Here is a 21383-nt window from a genome sequence, read left to right as displayed (position 1 = left end):
CGGGGCGGGCGCGGGGCGGCGCCAACGGACGGCGGCGGGGCCGGGGGGCGGGGCGGCGGGGCCGGGGGGCGGGGCGGGGCCTCTGCGCCAGCCCGGCCCGGTCCCGTGTGGCCGGGGCCGCCCCGCGGCTCCCGGCGCTGCCCCGTGGCCCTGGCTGACTCCTGTGTCCCCCCCGCGCCCCCCCCGCGTCCCCGTCCCCACTCCTGCGTCCCCGAACTCTCCTGCCGCCCGTGCCGCCGTCCTGGCCCTTGCGTGTCCCACATCCTCATGCCCGTGTCCTTGTCCCCATCCCCCCTCGGTGTCCCCTACCCGTCCCAGCCCCTGTGTCCCTGAGCTGGACCCTGGGCCTCTCCCCTCCTAAGGCCCTGTCCCTGGCCTAAACCCTGTGTCCGTGTCCCCGTCCTGACCCTTGCGTTTCCCCCGTCCTGCTCCCCGTGTCCTCCTGTCCCCTTCCCTGTGTCCCTGTGCTGAGCCTTGTGTCTCCGCCATCCCACCCCTGTGTCCCCATCCCCACCCATGTCCCCGCTGCCATCCCAACCCCTGGGTGGCCCCATCCAAGCCCCTGTGTCCCCATCCCCGTTCTGACCCCTGCGTCCCTCCTGTTCCCCCCTCTGCTCTCGCCTGCCCCAGCCCCCGGTCTCCGCGTCCCCCCCGTGCTGACCCCAGCCCCGGCCACGTGTGACCCCACGCTGCCGGTGGCCAGGCCTGAGCTACGCTGCAGGCGCCCAAGCCGTGGGCTCCGCGATCTGCTCTGCCTGGCCCTGTCCTAACGTGGCACAGGGTGCCACAAGGTGCGGGCCTAACTCCTCTGGAGGCAGCCTGCGTCTCTGCCCTCGGCCCCGCTGCCTTTCATGCCATGGCCTGGCTCCAGCGTGCCCTGGACACGGTGGTGGCTTGCAATGCCACGCACCCATCCCCGGCCGGGACCTGGGTGCTGAGTCTCCCCATGCCCAAGGGCTCAGGCCGGGGGGGGGGTCTGTGTCCCCAGTTGGGCAGCAATTGTGTGGCCGGTGCCTCGCACAGGTGGCACTGCCGGGGTGCCTGTGCCACCACTGCCAGCCTGCTCTGCGGGTCAGGGCAGGGGGACAAGTCCGGGGGACTTGCAAACGCTGCTCTGGCTGGCGGCACTGTGAGGTGCTTTGGGGACAGTGGGGTCTGGGGAAGCTGTGCAGTGCCACCAGGCTCTGCCACCCGCAAGGACATGGAGCATCTTCTGGAGCCCTGCTTTGTGCTCTGCAGAGCTGGCAGAGACAGGCCACAGTTGTGGGGGACATACCATGTCTGTGGGACACAGGCTGTGGCAGTGGGGACAGACCATGGCTATGGAGGACAGCTCATGGCTGTGGGAGATGGTCATGGCTGTGGGGGACGGTGGCCACAGTGATTGGGGAAGGGCCATGTACGTGATGGACAGATCATGGCTGTAGCGGTGGGGCAGGCCATGGTGGTGGGGCACAGGCCGTGGCTACTGGGGATGGACCACAGCTGTAGCGACAGGCCATAGCTATGGGGGTCAGACCATGGTGCTGGGGACAGACCACAGCTGTGAGGACACACCATGGTGCTGGGGACAGGCCATGGCAGTGGCGGACAGGCCACGGTTGTGGGCACAGGCCATGGCTGTAGGGACAGGCTGTGGTGGTGTGGCTAGGCCATGGCAGTGGGGGACGGATCACAGCTGGGGGGGACAGGCTGAGGTTACAGGGCCAGGCCAAACCATAGAGAACAGACTGTGGCTGTGGGGCACAGGCAACCATTGGGGGATACGCCATGGTCGTGGGGAGCCAGCAACCCATGGGGACTGTTGTGGCAGTGGGCCCCTGGGGCAGTGGCGAAGGGTTGCAGTGGCGAAGGGTCACAGTGGCACTGGGGTGATGGTCATGGGCTCTGCCCAGGCCCATTGTGGGGGGCCCCAGGGCCCTGGCATATCCCCACTCCCATCTTTTAGGGCTGAGCTCGCTTTCACTCCCAAAGTGCTGGTGATTCCTGGCCGCAATGTTGGCCTTGCTTTCCTCACGCCTCCCAGCTCCTCTGCTCCCCATTGGTGTCACCAAGAGTGGAGGAGCCTGCCAGTGCCATACTTGGCCTGTCATGCAGTGCCCTAGGTCTCTGCGTGACACCATCTGCTCGCTGTGGCTCGGGGACCACCACGGCATGCAGCAGGGCCCATTGAGCAGTGCTGGACCCTGTCCTCCCCTCAAGCTCCTGCACAGGGTTGATTTCCAAGGGTTTTTTGCAGCCCAGCGGTGCCCCCAGGGCCCTAGCAGGGCTGAGAGAGCCGCACTGCTGCTAGAGGTCTTGGGAGCATACAAGGAGCATGAAGTCCTCTTGCAGCATCAAACCTAGCAAGAAAGTTTCCTCCAAGCAGATACTCCAGTTATGGCCATCATGAACCAGAGCCATGGGCAGTATGGGAGCAGGACCGAGCTCCCATGCTATGACCGCTCTGGATAGACCCAACATCACAGCCCAGAGGAGCAAGGGGGCTGGCTTTGCATGGGAGACCATGACCCTGCAGCTCCCAACCAGCCACAACGTCAGCAACCCACTGGGAAATGACTGGAGGGCTGGAGGGGATGGACAAAGCCATGGCTGTTCCTTGGCTCTAAGTAGAGAAAAGATCCTGTCCCTCTGTAAGCCTCTACCAAGGAAGGTTGGTGTCACCTTCTTCCTAGGGACTACAGACATGCTATGGGGGGCTCACTTGCACAAGATGCTCCACACACTGGGGACAGAGCAAGCGGAGGGAGCCAGCTCCTTCCCTGGGGACACGGGGTTGCCATCACCAGAATGCTACCCATGTCATGCTGGTAACATCTTCCAGAGTCACTTTCTTTGGGCTGAGCACACACGACATCAGTGCAGACACCAGCACCAACTACGGAGTGCCCTGTGCCTGCCCCAGAGCCCCTGGGGACATGGGGGTCACCACCAGCTAATGACCAGTGGCACCACCACAGAATGGGCTGGCTTACGAATGCCAGGTGGCAGCACAGCTTCCAACCTCCAAACCCCCGAAGCTAGCACAGCTGGGCTGAAGTCTTTATTTAAAAATTGAAAACACACAACATATTGTACAATGAAAAAAACCTGCATTGGAAACCAGCTGTGCCCATCACCCTCCGCGAGCCAGACGCCGGCTACGAGCTGTCTGGTGCTGCGGGAACTGCTCGCGTCGGGGTTCCTTCACCCCAACGCTTGGGAAAGTTACAAAAAGAAAGTCGAGGAAAAGTCATTTCAATTTGAGAGCGGTATCGCGTTTTCACCGCGATTCGGCTGAATCCCTTCATCCCTCCTCCAGCCATCCCGGGGGGCCCAGCCCAGCTTGGACACAGCCTGGAAACCTGAGGTAGTTGGGGGTTACCTGCACAGGTGAGACCCCAGAAACAGGCAGGCAGGGTTTTCGGGACCACCCAAGTCTCCTCGTGTCCTGCAGCAATGGGATCGTTCATATTGCTTTTGGAGATGCCGGGAGGCCGGAGCTGCCTTCGCTCTGGTCCTGCGTGGGCTCCGGGGGGCCAGCGGGCTGGGATGCGGAGCCCGCGCAGGGCAGGGCTCGGGTAAGTGGCATATGTGGTACGGCTACGCTGGGACTTGGGGACAGCGAAAGCCCAGGGTAGGACACCCTGCGTTGCTTCGAGAGGTGGCGAAGGGCCCGCAGGCAGGGTGGAGGCATGGGGCAGGCAGCTGGGCAGCAGCTGCTGCAGAGGGATCCAGGGCTGGCCGTAGGACACGGGGGGCACCGGGTCCTTACAGGTGGCTTGTCAGACGGTCACGGCAGCCCCAGGGCACCGCGGTGCCATTTTCCTGGGGGTGGTGAGCGTGCTGGCCTGGAGGGGACACGCTGGGATGGCTGGGCAGCGGGAGGCAGGCAGACCCCACCGGTACAAGTGCCAGCCAGCAAAGAGGGCTGGCCCAGCTGACAGATGCCACTGGAAAGGACAGCACTTCTGATGGCAGTGTCTACCCTGAGCCTGGCCCTTCCAAGGGTGCCGAGACCATGCTATCCCCTCCAGGAAGCCCGTTCAGTCCTTGGACAAGCCGTGCCAACTCCTGCCACCACTTCCTAAAGGGGGAAGGACCAAATCTTGCATGCCAAGCACCCACTCAGGATCTGGTCCTGCTGTCTCGACCCCCCAGAAGCAGGAGCTTTCCAAAGCCGGCTCAGGGAGCGTGCAGGCAGCGCACCGAGCTGGGAACGGAGAGCCTCGGCCGCGCGAAGGGACCTGGACGCGCTCTCCAGCTCGGCTGCAGGCACGTCCCAGCCAGAGAGCCTCAGCGCCGGCAGGATGGGGGCGGGCAGGCAGGACTGGCTGCCTGGGACAATAACGTTGCTGCATATTGTTGCGCACCGGTCTGACACTGCTGTCCCCACAGCGGGGGCTCTGCAGGGCGAAGGCAACCCTGCAGCAAGATGAGCCGGGGGCCCGGAGGGCTGGGAGCTGGCAGATACCTCCCAGCCCTCAGTGTCCCCTGCTCCAAGGCACGAAGGTTCCCCAGCCCGGGCTGTACATCCGGCACGCGTCCCGGGAACGGGGCGCAGTGCCTGGGGTGCTGGGGACGTGAGCACCGCTGTGCCTCCACGCACCCAAGGCTGTGGTGAGGACATGGGGGGACCCCGACCCCTCTGCGCTGCTGCCCCATAGCCACTCCATGCCTCTGGGAGCTGCTGGCCTGCAGCTAAGGCTTGCGCAGTGGCTCCAGCAGTAGGTAGCTTGGGAGCAGATGTTGCCCAAGCGCGAGCCAAGCACCTTGTAGAGTGGTTTATTGCTGGCATTGACACAGTGATCTGTTAGGGCAAGACAGCACAGGGCAACGCTGCTCGAGGACCCCCAGGCCCCACGCTCTGGGCCAGCCGGCCCAGCTCTTCCACTCCAAGCATTGCTCCTGAGAGGGCACTTTTGGGACAAGGGGCCAGGAGCTCATCACCACCTTTCTCCTGCTGCCGACCCAAGTCCCTCCTCTTTGCTGCCTGGTCCCAGCATGGCCACTGCCTCCTGGCACTTGGAGCCTTGGGCTGGGCCAGCTAATATGGACTTGTCCTGGCCACCCACGGGGCCTGCAAGCTCTGCAGACAACGGGCTCATAGGAGGCAATAGTTCCTACTGGTTGGGGCTGAGCATCCCAGGCTGCTGGAGATCATCTGCCACGTGTGAACGAGCTCCTGACCCCGCAGCCGCACAGGATTCTGGCTCTTAGGGCAGCCAAAGGCACGCGTAGTGCCCCCGCCGGCAGGCTCACGCGCCGCCCCGACTCTGCTGCTCCCAGCAGCCGAGCGAGCGGGAGGGGAGGCTGCGTAGGGCCGGGGGAGCACGCCTAGCACCAAGCCCAGAGGTGGCCCAGCAGCACCAGGAGAGCCGATTCCTGACCTTGCTGCATCCCCATGCCGCTGGGCCCACGGCCCTTTGCACCACGGCAGGCTCCTGGTGGGGTATTTGCGCTGAGCCAGTTAACGCGTTAAGGCTGGAGAAGCAGCAAGAGGCGGAGGAAACCCTAATGCTCTCAGTCAGCTGGACCTGGGCCAAACAGTTCAGAGAATCTGTGCAAAAACGAAACTAAAGGGTTAGAGACCACCCCCGAGACCCCCAAGCAGCTCTAATAAATACACGTGCAGTTTGCAGCTGGCGTGAGGCAGGGTGGCTGGGGAGCCCTTGCTCCTGGCCCCGGGGCCGCTCCCAGCAGCGACGGGGCTCTCGCTCCTTCCGGCGCTGGAGGCGGCTCTTGGGGAACGCAGGGGACATGTGCTTCGGGGCGGATTTTGCACCAGTTTACTGTGAGTCTTCTGAAAGGGCTGCTCCAAGCTGGGTCCCAGTCAACCAAAGGGGCGTCTGCGGATGGCTGCTTCTGGCACAGGGAGCTAGTCTGCAGCTGGAGAGAGGAGACACGGTGAGGATCCCTCTGCCTCCCCCAGGTCCCCAGGGCTTCGCGGTGTGGCTCAAGGGCAGCAGAGCCCCGGCAGCACACGAGGGTCAGCTGTCAGTGGAGCCCCGGGGCCGAGCTGCAGCATGTGCAGGAGGACTCAGAGGAGCAGCGAGGCTCCTGAGAAAGGTGGCAACGGGAGTAGATGTGGGTCGGGTTTTTAATAGCCGTCCACAGGCTCCTGCACACGCCACACAGGACTTTGGCCACGTCTGCTGACTATCCCCAGGCTCCTAGAGCTCTGCCCGTGAGACTCGTGCCTGCTAAGAGGCTGCCTTCGTTTGCTGCCCAGGCCTTGGCAGTGGCACCAGCGCAGGACCATGCGTGGCCAGGGTGTCTCCTTCCCAGAACGGCTTCCCAGAAGGAGCAGGATGGACTGGAGAAAGCGGATACAGCGGGAACAGCTGCTGCCTGGCTCCCACAGCCGTTGATGCCAACCTGCTCAGACTGGCATCCAGCGCACCCCAAGCTGCGGGCTTCCTGCAGCGCCCAACCTCGTGCCCACAGGACGCTTACCATCCTCCTCCCAGCCCTCTGCCACTCCTGCCAGCTCGTAATGCTTCTTGCGGAGCTCCCCCAGCTTCTGCCGCTCTTTCTGCAGCTGGTTTTCCAGCTCCAGCACACGCACCTGAAGGACAAAACGCACTCTGCTACTGCCCTGCTGCATCCCGGGGCACTGGCCGCTGCCGGTGACACAGCCGGCTCGGCCACCGCACGCTCCAGGAGTTGCTGCTGCAACCCGGCCTCCCAAAACTAGCTGTGCCTGTGCGGAGATGCACTGAGCACATTCTTCTCACACCTGCAGCCTTCCTGCTATTAAACCCAAAGTTTCCCCCAATGCACATCCAACCAATGCTCTAATGGCAGACGGTCCTGGAGAAGGGACAGAGCACAGATGTTTGGCTGGGTGCTGTCTGAGCAGGGAGGGGAGGGCTGACTTGCAAACGCATGGGGATCCTGCAAGGTAGGGACAAGAAAGGAGCCATCAGGGCTGCCCGGCGCTAAACGGAGGCAGGTGCTGCGGGGCAGCGCGACAGGGAAGGTGCAGAGGGAGGCCAGAATGGAGCTGGGCTATTGCACTGCAAGGGGGACAGCAGCTCCAACGGGGAACACTCGGGGAACCGTGGGTATCCAAAAGCCCAGAGGAACCTCCTACCTGAGAGTCCATTTCTTGACGCTTGATCTGGGTTAGTGTCATGCTGGAGAAGTCCATACTGTCTGCAGGGAAAGAAGACACACCCTCCCCATGAGGCTTGGTCCCCAGCTTGGTGTCCCCTCCCCAGCTCCACCAGCTCCCAGGGACTGGACAGAGTTCATGGCCATGGGGAACGTGGGCAGAGAGCGGCAGCCGCAGGCAGAAACCACCACGCACATGGAGATGGCCAGCCGAACACGCCACAAAGAGCAGGGACCGCTGCGCAGGTCCGCGCTCCGGGAGAGGGCTCGTGGGCCCCACGCTTACCTTTCTCCTCAATTTGTGACTTCCCTGACTTGGTGGAGGCCACCACGCCGGCTGTGGCCTGGTTGACACCCCGAGAGGCTTGCTGGAGCTTGGACAGGTTGGCGCTGTCTTTGTCTGCTTTCACCTGCCAGGGCAGAGAGAAGGGATGTGCTTGTTCTCTGGGAGGTACACCGAGCAAGGGGGAGGACCTGCCAAGGCAGCTTGCAGCTCTGCTGTGCCTTCACATCACCCTGGCCCTAGCCAGCCCTGCTGGGAGCCCCCAAACTATCGCCAGAAGAGCAGCACGTGTGTTCTTCCAGGCAACGTGCGCAGATGGGGGGATGCTCCTGTCTGCTTGAGGCTGGAGCTGCTGCATCTTCACAGCCAAGACATGGACAATGAGCTTGCAGGGCTGAGGACCAGCCTCTGCTGCAGCACTGGGCTCGGCTGCGTCTCCGCAAGGAAGCGGTTGCGGAGCTGGTAGTGCTCGAGGGAGCAGCCAAGCCATGCGTACAGTCACCCCCAGTCCCGGGCAGCAGAGGGGGGAACGTCCTAGGTGCATTTGCATTGGTGCCCAGGCAGGGCTCCTACCTTGGAGGCTGCCACCAGTTGCGCGGTGCTGGCTGCGATCTCGTGGGAACACACCATGAGCTCCTCGAATTTCCCTTTCCCTTGCACCACCAGGTCAGCAGCATCGCTACGGGAGGTCAGAGAGAGAGGCTGGGGCCTCCTTCGAGTAGGTCCCGTCCAGCCCTGGATGCACGTGCTCCCTGCCATTGCCAGGGGCTGCTCATCTCCTGCCCTTCCTCTGTCTGCTGAGCCCTCCCTTGGGGACAGCAGGACCCTGACACCCTCCACCAGTCGTGGTGGCACTTACACCATGACAGTTGCTCCCCAACCCACAGCCTTGGACGCGGAGATGAGACCCTCTGTCCAGCGGGAATTCTTGGCGTAAAACTCCTTGGGGGATGCTGCGCCCTGAGGATTGGCAGAGGAGAAAGACACGTGTTCACATGCCGGAGAAAGGGGGACTGACACGTGCCACCACCCCAGAGGGGGGCTAGCTGAGGCAACAGGGCCCGGGTGCCTGGGGTCCCCCCAAACCTCTGCTCTTAGGGAAATGGAGCAATTCAGGAGGTAGTTTAGGACGTATGTGGCAAGCTGGGTAGACATCCAAACCCTGGATGTCACAGGCTCCCCTGAGCAGTGTGAGGGGCTGTAGATGGGTTCTCAAACCCTTCAGGGCATGCAACTGAGGTCAGCAAGCTCTGCTGACCACGTGCCAGGTGCTGCCAGACAGAGGAAGACCCTGGGGCTCTCGGCCGGAGATCCTGGCAGACGGTGTTGATCCCGAGAGCTGTTCTGGCTGGTAGCCTGGGCCTCTACCTTCCTGTGACAGGGGCCAGAGCTCGGAGCAGCATGGCCACAGGAGGCCCATGGCTCAGACGGGGATGCCAGGCTGAGCAGGCACCCAGGAGGTCAGGGCTGGGGTCCCGGCGTAGGGCTCTCGCCTCCCTGCCCACAGGGCGCTGGGCCTGCTCACCCGTCCGCTCTCCACGATCTCTCTCTGGAGGTCCTTGGATGACAGAACCAGCACTTGGATGGCCTGCATGAGACCTGTGCAGGACCCCAGGATCCTGCAAGACAAAATCCACCGAGCTGCAGGGAGGCCCCCACATGTTCAACGTCCCACAGCAGCCGTAGGGCAGGGAGGCAAGCAAGAAGACCCCAGCACCTTGGGGTAAATGCTCTCCCAGCCAATGCCAAGGGCAGTAGGTCCAGTTCTCTAGGAGAGCACTCCCGGCTGACCTGATTCCCAGGGTCACTTCTCTATCCCCCAAATCCTTCCTCCTCCTCTCTTAGTGCCTATATATAAACCAGTGTCTTAAACTATGACTTGTGGGGCCCTGGCCAGCACTCACCTCTCGTTCACTTCCAGTTTGACACCAGTGTCACCAGCCCGGGCTTTGCTCAGCATCTCCTGATGCAGGGGGAAAAAGCCACAGTGAGTTGCGCGTGCTGCCAAGGGGCTCCCTCCCATGCCCATCGCTGCCAGTGGCACCACTTGGACAGGCAGCGCGTCCCAGCTGGATGCCGGCCCACCGCCGGCCCAGCTCTGGCTCCTGTTTTGCCAGTAGGTAGGCGTGCGGCTCGGACCGCGGGGGCTTTCAGAGATTTTGGGCTTTCATCCGGCTGCGGCACCCACAGCCTCGGGAAGAGCCAGCGCGGGCTCGGGGCTCGCAGCAGCCCCGCAGGGCAGCCCCGGCAGGGCCAGCTCACCTCGATCCTGGCGGCCGCGGTTTCTACGGCTGCCGAAGTCGCCGCCATCTCCTTGTCCACCAGATCGCCCAGCTCCTCCTGCTTGACATCCAGCCCTTTGGGTCGCAGCGCCTGGGGCCAGGACACAAGGGGACGTCCGGAGGTGGCAGAGCACCAGCACCAGCCCTTCCGCCGGTGCCCACCAGCCCCAGGGGACATGGCACACGAGACAGGCTGCTGTCCCCGATGCCCTGATCCTCCTTCCCCCAGCCCGTCCTGTTCGGGAGCCTGCTGAGGCCTCCGGCGCCCACCCAGGGGTGGAGGCCCATGCTGGACGAGGCCCGGCTCCACGCACCCACCTCCCCGATGGCGCCGATGCGGCTGAGGCAGTTCCTCGCTGGCGTGCAGTCAGCGCCCTCCAAGGTGGCCGGGTCTTTCAGGGCGCTGAGGTAGCTGATGGCCTCGCTCCCGCACTGCTTGCAGGCCTCCAGCAGACCTGGCCGGACCGCAGGAGAAGCTGAGGCAGCCGCGTGTGGGGCAAGAGCGCCCAGCCCCCCGCCCTCCCCGGCCCCACGGCACTCACGGTCAGCGGGCTCCATGGGGGCCATGTGGGAGGTAGCGCTGCCTTGCAAGATGGTGTCGCTGACGAGGTGGGCGAAGAGGGCCACGCAGGGCAGCAGGCTGCTCAGGTCTGCGGCAGGAGAGAGGGCACACGGCTCAGCTAGGCGCTGCCCACCTGGGCTCGCGGGCCAGACGACGCGCCCTGAGCCGAAACGACGACGGGGAGAGGCGCTTTGGCGGTCCTCAACCTCTTTCGCACGTGCTACGGCTCCGCGCAGAGCTCCCAGCCAGGAAGCCCCACGGGCTCCATGCCCGAGCTGCCCCTTCTGCCCCTTGCCCGAGCCTGGGGCTGCCCGGCTCTCACCTGCGCGATCGGAAAGGTATTTGCTGTGTGCGTCCTGCAGCCTCTCTATGCAATCAGAGGCTGCCAGCGTCCTGGACAGGAGGTAATCTGCAGGCACACAAGAGACGGGACTCCAAGACTCTGTGCGTCCCCGCGCACAGCACGGCCCCGTCGCACGGCCAGGCTGTCCTGCCCGCACTGTGGCTGCCTGCAGCCGGGGGTGCTGCCGGCTAGGAGGCACAGGGCACCGCGCTCCCCAGCCAGCTGGATGTTGGAGGAAATCGGGACTCACCTGCCGAGCTCGTGCAGCTGATGTGAGCAGGGTCTTCAAGGCGGCTGAGGGAGTCCTGCACCATCTGCTCTGCCTCCCGCGCGGTGCTCTGCAGCAGGGCAAACTGCTCCTTGCTGAGGCGCTGCCGGAGGGCCTGCTCCGTGTTCTCCTGCAGAGCCACCATGGCGATCAGGGACCTTGCTGCCCCAGCTGGTTAGCGCTACCCCCTGATGTCCCACTCCTGCCTCCAGCTCTCATTGATTGCCGAAGACCCGCAAGGGTCTCAGCGTGGAGGAAGGCTTTGCACTGCTCTACTACAACCCAAGCGGCCAGCTGAGCAGGACTCAAATGGCCACATGCCGTGGAGCGCAGCTCCCTGTGTGGCTCCTCCCGGCATGGCTGGAGCAGCCCTCGGGCTCCGGCATGCTGCTGGGATGCCGAGCAATGCCAGGATGCCCCAGTGTTGGTGCCGGCCAGCACGCCATGTCAGGGTACCTTGTCTTTCAGCTGGGTCTGCAGCGTCTCCAGCACCTTTTTGCTGCTCTCCTTCTCGCTGCTGAGTGCGTCCCGCAGCTGCTGAAGCTCAGCCCGCAGGGCTGCCATCTCCTCACCGTGCTGCTCCGCCGCTTGGCTCAGGCTGTCCCTCTCCTGCTCCAGGCCCGCTATCCTGGTGCTCTGCTCCGCTCCCAGCTGGACGGGCACAAAACAGGTATCAGAGCTTTGCGGAGGGCATGACAGGGAAGAGGCAAACCCTTGCATTTGGTGCTCACGGCTCATTCCAGGCCAAGACCCTACCATCCCTGCTTGGCGTGTCGCAGCCCTACATCCACTGCGTCCAGGCAGAAACCTCGCAGGACAGGATGGCCTCGTGCGGGACCAGCCAAGGCTCCCTGGAGCTGCCATTTTGCTTTTATTGTCTGACGACTGTCGCTGCCCTGATACGCAAAGTGCAGCTCGCGTGGATGAAGGGTGCTGGCTGCCAGCTCTGGAGCCGGCTCTGCCCCGAGCACATCCTGCTGCAGCCTGTTGCACCAACCTCTATAGTGAGCCTGGAAGAAACCCTACAGTCCTACAGAGCAAACGACCACGTCTTCATGGGCTTGACAGACCCTCTGGCACAGCTGTCAGTCCACAGAGAGACTTGTAACATGAGGCACGCTCATGCCTGCTAGTTTTACAGCTGGGCAGAGCCACCCTGACTGACTCCCATCTTTCACCATCAGGGATTTCATTCAGTGATTCCCGCCTTGCTCGAATGAGAGTAAATCTTTGGGCCTTTCCAGCGGGAAGGGCAGTTTTATGGCACAGATGTGGTGGGAGGCGCCTGCTTTGTGCCTAGCTGCTGGGTCTGGGGCAGGCAGCTCCCTGGACTGCTGCTAGCTCCAAGGGGTTCCCAGGTCCCATCCCCACTGTCCTCGGCAGACCCCGCCACTCCAGCTGGGCGATTTGCTACAGGAAATTACTGCTTTGTGCGCTCTCGCATCCAGGAGCGTTAAACCCCGTGGTGCTGATCGCTAAAACCACGTGGATCTGGAAACGATGACAAAAGCAAGCGGGTTATCAAGCTGATGGCATCTCGATGGGCAACGCTTTGTCTTATCTGACCACTGCAATGGCCACCGTTTTGTCTGGGCTTTCTGGGCAGGGCTGAATACCCCGAGCCCCACCGGAGAGGAACCGGCACGTGCCAAGGTGGTCAGAACAGGGCTGCCGGTGCCAGGATGGCCTCGGCGGCAGTGAGGCCATAGGAGGACGATGGACCCAGCACCGGGGCTGCGGCCCGAGGGGCTGAGAGGAAGCGCTCTCACCTGCGTGCTGGACTCCAGCGTGCCCTGAAGGGCCTGCAGCTCCTGCTTGCTGGCTGCCAGCTCCCGTTTTAATGTTTCCAAGACTTCTGTTTGCTCCTGAGACTGCAAGGCAGAACAAAGTGGTCCTGAGCTTGCACTCCGCAGGGGCGCTGGCCCCAGCTCCAGGTTCAGTGCCCTCCCTCAGCCCCATCCCCACCGCGTGTCCCCGTCCCAGCATCACTTGGGACCTCTCCACTCTGCTCTGGGCCCCAACTCACCTTCCTCTGGGCCTGCTCGCTCACCCGCTGGAAGGAGTCCTCCAGCTCCTTCTTCTCCCGCTCCACATCGCCTTGGGCCTGTCTCGCCACTGTCACCTGCTTGGTGACCTCGGCGTTCTGGGGACAGAGCATTGGAGAGCTCAATGGCTGCCTGACCTGACCTCCCATCCTCCCTTGGCCAGCGCCGGCCTCCCACCCTCGGCCCCAGCTTGCTCTTGGGGCAAAACCCAGGTGCTCCCACCCAGGCAGAGCAGCTGGCCATCACCCCGCGGCGGCCGATGGGAGACGGCCAGAGGCCACCGGGGCGGGCGAGGGACCTACCTTCCGCAGCAGGTCGGCGTGGTTCTGCACCAGCTCGCTGTACTTCTCCTTCAGCTTGGTGTATCGCTGCTCGTTCGCCTGCGCCTTCCCTGCCAGACACACGCACGTGCAGCGAGGTGAGCGCCCGGCGGCACCCCGGCAGCGGATCCCCCTCCCCGGCATCCCCGTCTCTGCGGGGCTGCTGGGCCGGGCCCCCCTCCTCACTTTCGATCTCCGTCAGGCTCCTCTGTGCTTTCTCGGTGTCCTCCCGCCGCTTCTTCAGCTCCTCCAGCTCCGCGCGCAGGAACTCGCTCTCGTCCAGCGCCTGCTGCTTGAGGTGCCGCTGCTCGGCCAGCTCGGCCTCCAGCTCGCTGATGCGCCCGCGCAGCTGCAGGGCCCGCCGCTCGCTCTGCGGGGACGGCAGGCTGGGCACGCGCCGGCAGCCGTCTGTCCGGCCTGTGCCCTGCCCCGGGGCGCTCGGCGGGGACTTGGGGACAGCCCCGAACGCACCAGCCGGAGCATCGGCTAAACCGGGGCCGGGAGCGAGTCTCGTTCCTTCGGCAGAGGTGCAGCCGGGGTGCTTCAGCCCTGCTGGGGCTGAAGGGCCAGTGGGGCCCCTCACCCATGGGTGCTGGGGGACCGTGACCCGGCACACCTACGGGCTCCTCGTACCTACCGAGATCGCTCCCCGGGACCCCGAACCCGGGGCAGCAGCAGGCAGGACAGACCCACAGACGTGGTCGAGGCCGGGAACCGGCAGCTCGCAGAGGCACAGCAACCCCTTGGGCAGCCAGTGCCTCAGGGTCCATCGCCCCACGCTGCCCCGTTCACAGCGGGAGCTTCCGGGCCTCATCCTGCCCTGGCATCGCTGGGGCCCGTTCGCCTCCAGCGCTGCGGAGAGCAACGCCCCAGCCGTGTTAACACAAACCGGAGCGTTATAAACTCACCTCGGCCTTGAAGTTTTCCAGTTCCTCCTTGAGGGCGCTGATCTCCCTGTAAAGCTGTTCAATTAACCGGTCCCTGGGAAGGAGAGAGACACCGGATGCCTCCTCTGTGCTCCCGATCACCAGCACGGAGGTGAGGAGATGAGGAGAGAATAGTGCCGCAGTGTCCGCTTGGGATGGCTGAGCCAGTCCCTGCATGTCCCTTCCCCAGAGGAGACTGTGGCTTGGAGACAAGCACTGAAGACTATTGGGATCCTTCAAAGCTCTTTGCATACCAAAATTGCCAGCTTACCTTAGAAAGGGGACAGGGATGTGACAAATGTACGTGAATAATGCAGAGCCCTGACAGAAAACCAGGTGCTTCAGCCCTGGTTTGCATTCAGCCCCTCTTCTGCATAACAGAAGAGCAAGAGACACGTAGGGAGATCTTGGGATTGGTTTGGATCTGGCTACGGGGTCTCTAAGGTGGCCCGATGGTGCCTGCCAGCATGGAGGACAGGTGCCTTGGGAGAGGAGCGCTCTCCTTCGCCATGGGGGCTGGGAGCACGCAGCAGCCACCCCACAGCAGACTCGCGTGCATCTGCTCCTGCTGCGCAACGCAGAGCTCCCAATCTGCTCCGGGCCATTTCTACCACCCACGGTATCGCAGAGCCGCAGGCTTGGGCTCAGGGCTCAAAGGTGCTCTCCGGAGTGGACCCCGGATAAACTGCCCCCCTGGGAGGGAGACCCAGGCCTCAGCATGCAGGAACGGCACCCAAGCGTGACACCCTGCATGGAGAGGAGAAGCTGCGGAGACTCCGCAGGGAGAACTCACTTGTCATCCTTGTTCATCCCGTTCTGACTGTTGAAGTTGAAAGGATCGTTGCTGAAAGAACTGCCAAAGATGTCATCAAACTTATTGTCAAACAGACTCTGAGGGGAGAGAAACGGAGAGCCAGCGAGTCAACCCAAACCTGCCTGAGGCACCCCAAGGAGGGATGCATCGAGCCCCAGGTCCCCCGGCTTTCCCGGCTGGAGCACAAGCCCCAGGAGGGTGCTGAGCCCTACAGAGCCAGCCCTTGGGCAATGCCTGGACCTGCCTGCTACGTGCTGCTACGTTACGTCTGCCGGCAGGGCTGTTGCCTCCTCGTGTCACCTGGACACCTGGGACAGCTGCTGCAGGACTGAATTTCCCTGCTGCCCTGCGCTGCGCAGCCTCACTCACAGGCGTCCAATGCAGAAAACCAGACCCTAATGTTCAACGTGAGACAGCTGTGGTCCTCTCCCAACTAACTCCTGGGGAGGGAGATCCCCAATGCCGTTTCACTGCACCCCAGTTTGCCTCCCGAAATGCTGAACGGGAAAAGCCACTGTGAGGATCGCCTCTCCCAGCCTCGGTGACACCCAGCCCCAGCCCTTGGGAAGGAGGCCTAGCACAAGCCTGCGGAGCTTCGGGGCGATTTTGGGAAGCAAAACGTTTATAGCCAGTCATCACTGGAGGGCACCAAACTGTTGAGAGAAGCACCATGGCATCACTTCAGCCTCCCCAGATGATGCAGTGCTCCCAGCAGCCCTGTGGGCACCTGTCCTCTGGCAACACAGTGCCAACACGACCCTCTGCGTGGAGGCTCCTCAACGCCTCTCAACCCCGCAGGCTCCAGGCTTTCACCGCTTTCTGCTTTCTAAGACCCAACGCAATCACAGCTTGGAGAGACAACCCTGGACGCAGGCTGGCCGTGGGACCCATGGGTGGACGCGACCTTTTCGCAGCAAGATTGCAGCTAGGAGAGCCCAGCGGAGGCCCCTTGGCAGCTCACCTGCGACGCCGTGTCCATCTCCACCAGATCAGTGATGGGCTCGCTGTCTGGGGAAGACGCCTCAGCAGGGATGACCACCACGGGGCTGATGTGCTCCGACAGCGCCGAGGCTCGCAGGAAATTGGGAGGGTTCTGGGGAGGGAGGAGAACGTGGCTACACAGTGCTGAGCCCTGCCCCTCCGCAGGACTTCAGACACGGCTGGCCTAAACCCAGCCCTACCACCATCCCCGGCAGCCCTGGAGCTGGCCGGGAACAAGCCCTAGCAGGGCTGCGGTTCAGCGCGGTGGGAGCTGTGCTCTGCTCTGGCTGCTGTGCCTGCGACACGCACCAGAAACGCAGCTCGTGTCCCCTCTGCTGACATATCGCAGGCCCAGCCCTCCGCTCTGCAGATGCCTGGTTAGGGCTGGGCTCAGCGCTGAGGCTTTGTTTCCAGAGCAAAATAGGTCTTATATCTGCTACGACCAGGGTGCGAGGGGCTGCCGCTGCTGCAGCCAGCTCTGCAGGCAGCTTTGGCTCCAGGAGGCAGAGCTGGAGCTGAACGAGGAGCGGCATCATGCCGCGGGCTTGTCGTAGGAGCTGAGCATGACGTTTACAGTTTGGAAAGTCATTTTGCTCCTCGCACCTCCCAGTTCTGCTGCCCTGAGAAGGGATCCTGGACCAAAGCCCTGGGCAGGGACGGCAGCAGTCAGAGGAGCATGTCCTTCCCAAAGGGTCAGACCCAGGGAGGCCTGCTGGGATGAACCTCAGGCCACGCTCTGCTCTTGGCCGTTCTCAGGAGCCGGATAAACTCCCTTGGGAAGCAAGCATGCAGCTTGGTCCCTGGGCATGCAGCCTGGCTATGCAGAAAGCAGCTGAAGGAAGCTCCCGTGCTTGCAGGAGCAGTGCACCAGCCCCAGCGAGCTGTGGGTGCAGACACCGGCTCTGACCCGTCCAGCTCCGACTGTGAGGCCGTGCAAGCTGTGTGCTTCTGTCAGCCTCTGCAAACCGAAGGCCCTCACAGCACATCTGGGCTCTGATCAGCTCTGGCCACAGAGCTGCACAGCGAGTCCCGAGTCTCCTCCAGCCCTGGGAAGGGCAGCACACCACCGCCCCTGCTGCAAACCCTGGCCGTGGGAAGGGCAAGCGCTCCGCGTGCCCCGGGTGGACCCGCATCTGCGTGGCTCTCACCTCTGGAAGCTGCGGGATCTGAATCAGCCGCTTGAAGTACTGCAGGTTACTGGAGCGATAGAACAGGTCCTTCAGCCTGAAAGGAGAAGGGCAGAGGTTGGTGAGGAAGCTTCTCTGCATGCCGTGCCCCACTTTCTCACGTATCCCCACACGGGCAGCTCCTCCGCATGCCTCCTCCAACCTCTCGCCTGGCTCCAGAGCGGCGTCACCGAGTTGCTGCGCTGTGCTGGAGGGGATGGTGGTACATGCTGCCATCAAACCCACAGCAAGACCTGGGAAGGCCCCCCCAAACCCCAGCCTCCCACCTCTTGCTCTGTCTGAGAAGCAAATACTGGTGAATACTGAACTCCAGAGGCCTTCTCCCATACACCCCAAAGGAAGGGACCCAAAGAGCAGAGAGAAGGACCCAAAACTGAGAACCACAAGAGAATGGCTGCACTGGGTCAGACCAGAGGTCCAGCCCCATCTCTGTCCTGCCCCCGAAGTGGCCAAAATTGCATGCTTGAGGGGACAGCAGAAAAACAGCACTGCTCCCATTATCCTCCCAGCAACCAGCGGGTCAGGGCTTCCAGCCCGGGAGCTACATCTACAGCTCCACATTTAATTCTCTGCGTGGGCATCCCTCCCATGAGCAGGCCTACCTGCTTTCTCGAGCTACTTCCAATTCTGGCATCAAGAGCATCCTGTGCCAAAAAGTACTCTCTATCGTTTATTTTAAGCCTGCTGCCAGATCATTTCCTTTGGCACCTTGGCTTTTGTGAAATGAGAAAAGCAAAGAGTTGTTCCCTCTCCCTTTTCCACTCAGTTTGTGACTCTGTAGCTTTACCACAGCCCTCAAAGGTCTCCCTTCTCAAATGAAGAATCCGTGTAACCTCTCCTTGGACCCTCTGCCCATCCCTTGCTCGTCTCTCGGCTGCTCCTGCCCTTGTAACACCCCCTGGGCTGGGCGACCACAGCCGCCGCGGGGGAAGCCACGGCTGCCCGGCGTGCGGCAGCACAGGGGTGCTCCCCTGGTCTCCGTTCCCTTCCCGGCCATCCCCGACGTTCGACTTGCCGTGCCAAAGCCACCGAGCTGTTGTTTTCCTAGTGCCGTCCACATCCGATACAACATCCCTGTCCCGGGTGGCCAGAGCTCATGCAGAGCCTACATGTGCACTGACATCGTTGCTAGTATTTTTCCCGGGGGGGCAGCGATTTGCAGTGTTTGACCTTGAATTGAGCTGCCCTGTCACTGCACAGTACCTCGGCGTCGTGACGTCCTCCCGCTGTTCTCTGCGGTCACTTTTCGTTTCGACTGCCCTAAATAATCGTGTATCAGCGGCCGTGGGGTTGCACTACGCACTCTCCTTTTCTCCCATTTAGAAAAAAACTGAACAACACAGGTTCCCGCACAGTCGCTTGGGGATTCGCCAAGAAAGTCGGGAATCATTTGTCATTTAAGTCCAGCACTTTGTCTCCCGCTTTTTGAGCAGTAACTAATCCGAGAGAGATCTGCCCTCACATGCCAGGGCAGCTTAATTTCTCCTGGAAACAAACTTTTTCACTATATCATCTGTATCGCTCTGCACGTGCTTACAGATTCCCCCCAGGGCTCTAATGAACCCCGACTTACAACTTCACCGTTCATCCCATCCCATTCCATCATTTGGTAAAAATCGTCCTCATTTCACCATGGTGCCAAGCCCCAGGTCAGTCCCACCGGTGCCTTCGTCCCCCTCCCTCTCTCACCAGAGCCCTTTGTAAAGAACAGCATAATTTCAAATATTTTGCAGTCCTCTGGCACTAAGAAGCCTGGGCAATTTTCCAGCAACATGTTACAGCCACTCTCTCATGTGAGAGTTTCTGGATAACTGGATGAATGTGACTTGGTTCTGCCTATCTGTTCTTTTAACTGTTTCTTTTAAACCTCTGCTATTGATACTTCAATTTGGGATAGTTCCTCAGACATGCAGACCCTGGCTCCAGATCAGGGGCCGCTGCTGCCCTGAGGTCCTTCCGCTTTTCCGTTCCCAGTTCGTCTCCCACAAGCGCTCCCTTGAACTGCCGTGACTCACCAGCCCCTGGTCTATGCGAGAAGGCATTGCTCACCCCGTGCTTGGAGCAGGCGCTCCTCAGGATCTCATTTTGAGTTGCCTTATCACGGTTTTAGACTCGTCACGCCAGGCTGGTCTCCGTGCTCCCGTGTGGGCAGGCCACGCGTGCTCTCGAGGACGGCTTTTCACGCCTCGAAGCCTCCCCTGCTCTGCTGCCGCACCACGCAGCCTCCCTGACTCACAGCCGCCTTCCTACTGCCTTCGCGCAGACAACGCACCGCGCAGTGCTGCCCGTCGCTGCGTGTTACACCGTCTCCATGACGCCTGCAAGCTGGACCCTTTTAACGAGCTTCCTCGGCTTCGTACAATTTGCCTGTTTCGAAATTAAACACCGCGCAGGGAAATCTCTTCCCTTCCCCACGCCCGCAAAGGCAACGGCCTTGACTACGCTATGGGGCACAGGCGGTCTCTCCAGTAACAGCACTTCTGACTGTGTCCTGTCGCTGCCCAAAGGACAACTACTTGGGAAAAAAGCAGGATTTGGGTCTTTCCTCCGCACTCCTGCCCTCCTTGAAAGGCCAGCTGGGTTTTTGCCCTATGAACGGGTCACCCCAGCGCTTCTTCAAATGCACCTCAGCTGCGTCCTTCTCCCAGCAGAGCAGCGGGAGCCGGGCGTTTGCAAGCAGAAAATGCTGCTAAAAGGTAGCTCCCAAAGGGGTGGCAGTGGGCTGCTCCAAACGCCCTGTCCGTCCCGAATGCACGCTCCCCCGGGACGTCACCCTGCCAGCCACCTGCTGCGCTCAGCTTCACGGCCCCCGTTAAACACCCGTTTTCTTTATGCAGCAAAGCTGCCGCGCTAAACAGATCAAACACTTCCAGCAAAGTCGGGAAGGGCAGGACTGGTCCTCAGCAACGCCTGAGAGCCTTTCATCTCAGCAGGCCAACTGCACGCTGCACTTAAAACTGCAATCAAACGGCTGAGGATTTCAAATCATCAGCTAGTATTTTATATCAAATGCCATTAGCGGCTGAATGACTCTTTAGAATTAATAACGCAGTTATCTAGTAATTCAATAGCAGCAAATTAGTGAAACAGAGTGGGTGTCCTGGAGAAACCAGCCCCGCTCCAGGAAAAGCCCTTTCTGAGCAGAGGCAGAGAAGTCAGACTGGGTTGACTTCTCAGCCCCAAGCCAAAATTCTGCATTTCATCCGCCTCCACCGCTCGGCTGCTGAGCTGAATTGTAAAGGGCCCCGGTGGCCCGCTCTGCTTCCGCACGGAGCTCCGAGCGGGCGCGCGGCACTCCTGAACGGAACTCCGCATGCAAAGCATCACCTGCAAATGGACCGTGGGCGAGAGCGAGCACGCGCCCGTGCAGGCACTTACTTTCTGAACTGTTCCAGGAAGCGGTCCCTGTGGCCCTGCAGCGTGTCCGCCGGGAGACCTGGAAGACAAAGCGAATATAAACCTCACCTCCCCAGGAACATGCACGGATCGGGACAGCACATCCGCATGGCCATACAGGACGGGTGCCTCCCAGGGACTGCCACCCTTCTCCTGGGGTTTGAACGCTCCAGGCTCAGCAGGATGGGCTACAGTGCAGGATCACATCCCCCTGAGATGTCCCCAGGGCCCTGGAGAGGATGTTTTCCTGGGGCCGGGGGGGATCAGGGGCTGAGAAGGGTTGCAAGCTGGCATTCAGCTGCTGTCTCTGCAAGGTGCTGCGGAGATGCAGCTTTCTCAGCCTGTGCAACGCGCTGTTGTTAGTCCAACCTCTCTAAAGCCAGGGACTGCAAGGCTGCATTTGTGACTCAGGACTAAAAGGAGAATGTGAAGAAACCTAAGGACTCTGAGACTGCTGGATTCTCCCACTCTAAGGGTGGCGGGGCCTTGGATGAGCTCCTCACACGCAGCGATCCCCACGACCAAGGTGTGTACAGTGGGGCAGGCCCCGCTGGTGCAAAGGAGCCCCACAGCACGTGCAAAGCTAATGTGGGACGGAGGGTGCTGGCATGGGAGGGGTTGGTCTGGAAGAGAGGTCTGCCCCTTGCTCCTCTCCATCGCTTGTGCCTCCTTGGCCCTTGCAGACAGCTCTGGTGACTCCTTTCACGCCAAAGGTTGGGAAGGAGTTTAGGGAGGTCACAGACAGCTTGGGCAAGGAACGGTGAGTCCCAGCAGCAGACTGGCAAAGAGGGCAGGTGCTCAGGGGCCACTAAACTGCCGGCCAGGCTGCTCCTGTGCAGGACAACCTGGCGAGCTGTGCTGCAGCTGGCAGGGAGGTGCCT

At 61.9% G+C, this 21383-nt stretch overlaps 1 protein-coding gene across 3 annotated transcripts in view; it reads right to left on the bottom strand.

The window, feature by feature from the left end:
• Positions 1 to 3030: 3030 nt before the first annotated feature.
• The window catches only part of HIP1 (huntingtin interacting protein 1), a 76841-nt gene continuing 58488 nt past the window's right edge, over positions 3031 to 21383 (bottom strand). For all 3 annotated transcript variants that reach the window (XM_064523494.1, XM_064523495.1, XM_026110897.2), the window contains exons 9-31: positions 20485 to 20542; positions 17068 to 17143; positions 15900 to 16031; positions 14918 to 15015; positions 14107 to 14179; positions 13385 to 13568; positions 13181 to 13269; positions 12860 to 12976; positions 12603 to 12704; positions 11290 to 11484; positions 10816 to 10963; positions 10545 to 10631; positions 10203 to 10310; positions 9979 to 10115; positions 9641 to 9751; positions 9283 to 9341; positions 8904 to 8997; positions 8238 to 8338; positions 7952 to 8057; positions 7382 to 7505; positions 7076 to 7137; positions 6436 to 6547; positions 3031 to 5868 (exon numbers count right to left, since the gene is read on the bottom strand). In XM_064523494.1, the coding sequence (XP_064379564.1) occupies positions 5858 to 5868; positions 6436 to 6547; positions 7076 to 7137; positions 7382 to 7505; positions 7952 to 8057; positions 8238 to 8338; positions 8904 to 8997; positions 9283 to 9341; positions 9641 to 9751; positions 9979 to 10115; positions 10203 to 10310; positions 10545 to 10631; positions 10816 to 10963; positions 11290 to 11484; positions 12603 to 12704; positions 12860 to 12976; positions 13181 to 13269; positions 13385 to 13568; positions 14107 to 14179; positions 14918 to 15015; positions 15900 to 16031; positions 17068 to 17143; positions 20485 to 20542 (2384 nt within the window). In that variant the 3' untranslated portion in view covers positions 3031 to 5857. The remainder of the gene's footprint in view (positions 5869 to 6435; positions 6548 to 7075; positions 7138 to 7381; positions 7506 to 7951; positions 8058 to 8237; positions 8339 to 8903; positions 8998 to 9282; positions 9342 to 9640; positions 9752 to 9978; positions 10116 to 10202; positions 10311 to 10544; positions 10632 to 10815; positions 10964 to 11289; positions 11485 to 12602; positions 12705 to 12859; positions 12977 to 13180; positions 13270 to 13384; positions 13569 to 14106; positions 14180 to 14917; positions 15016 to 15899; positions 16032 to 17067; positions 17144 to 20484; positions 20543 to 21383) is intronic.

This window comes from Dromaius novaehollandiae, chromosome 19, assembly GCF_036370855.1.
Source record: "Dromaius novaehollandiae isolate bDroNov1 chromosome 19, bDroNov1.hap1, whole genome shotgun sequence".
Classification (NCBI taxonomy): domain Eukaryota; kingdom Metazoa; phylum Chordata; class Aves; order Casuariiformes; family Dromaiidae; genus Dromaius; species Dromaius novaehollandiae.
Note: the sequence above shows the minus strand (reverse complement) of the source record. Positions and strands in the feature narration are given on the sequence as shown.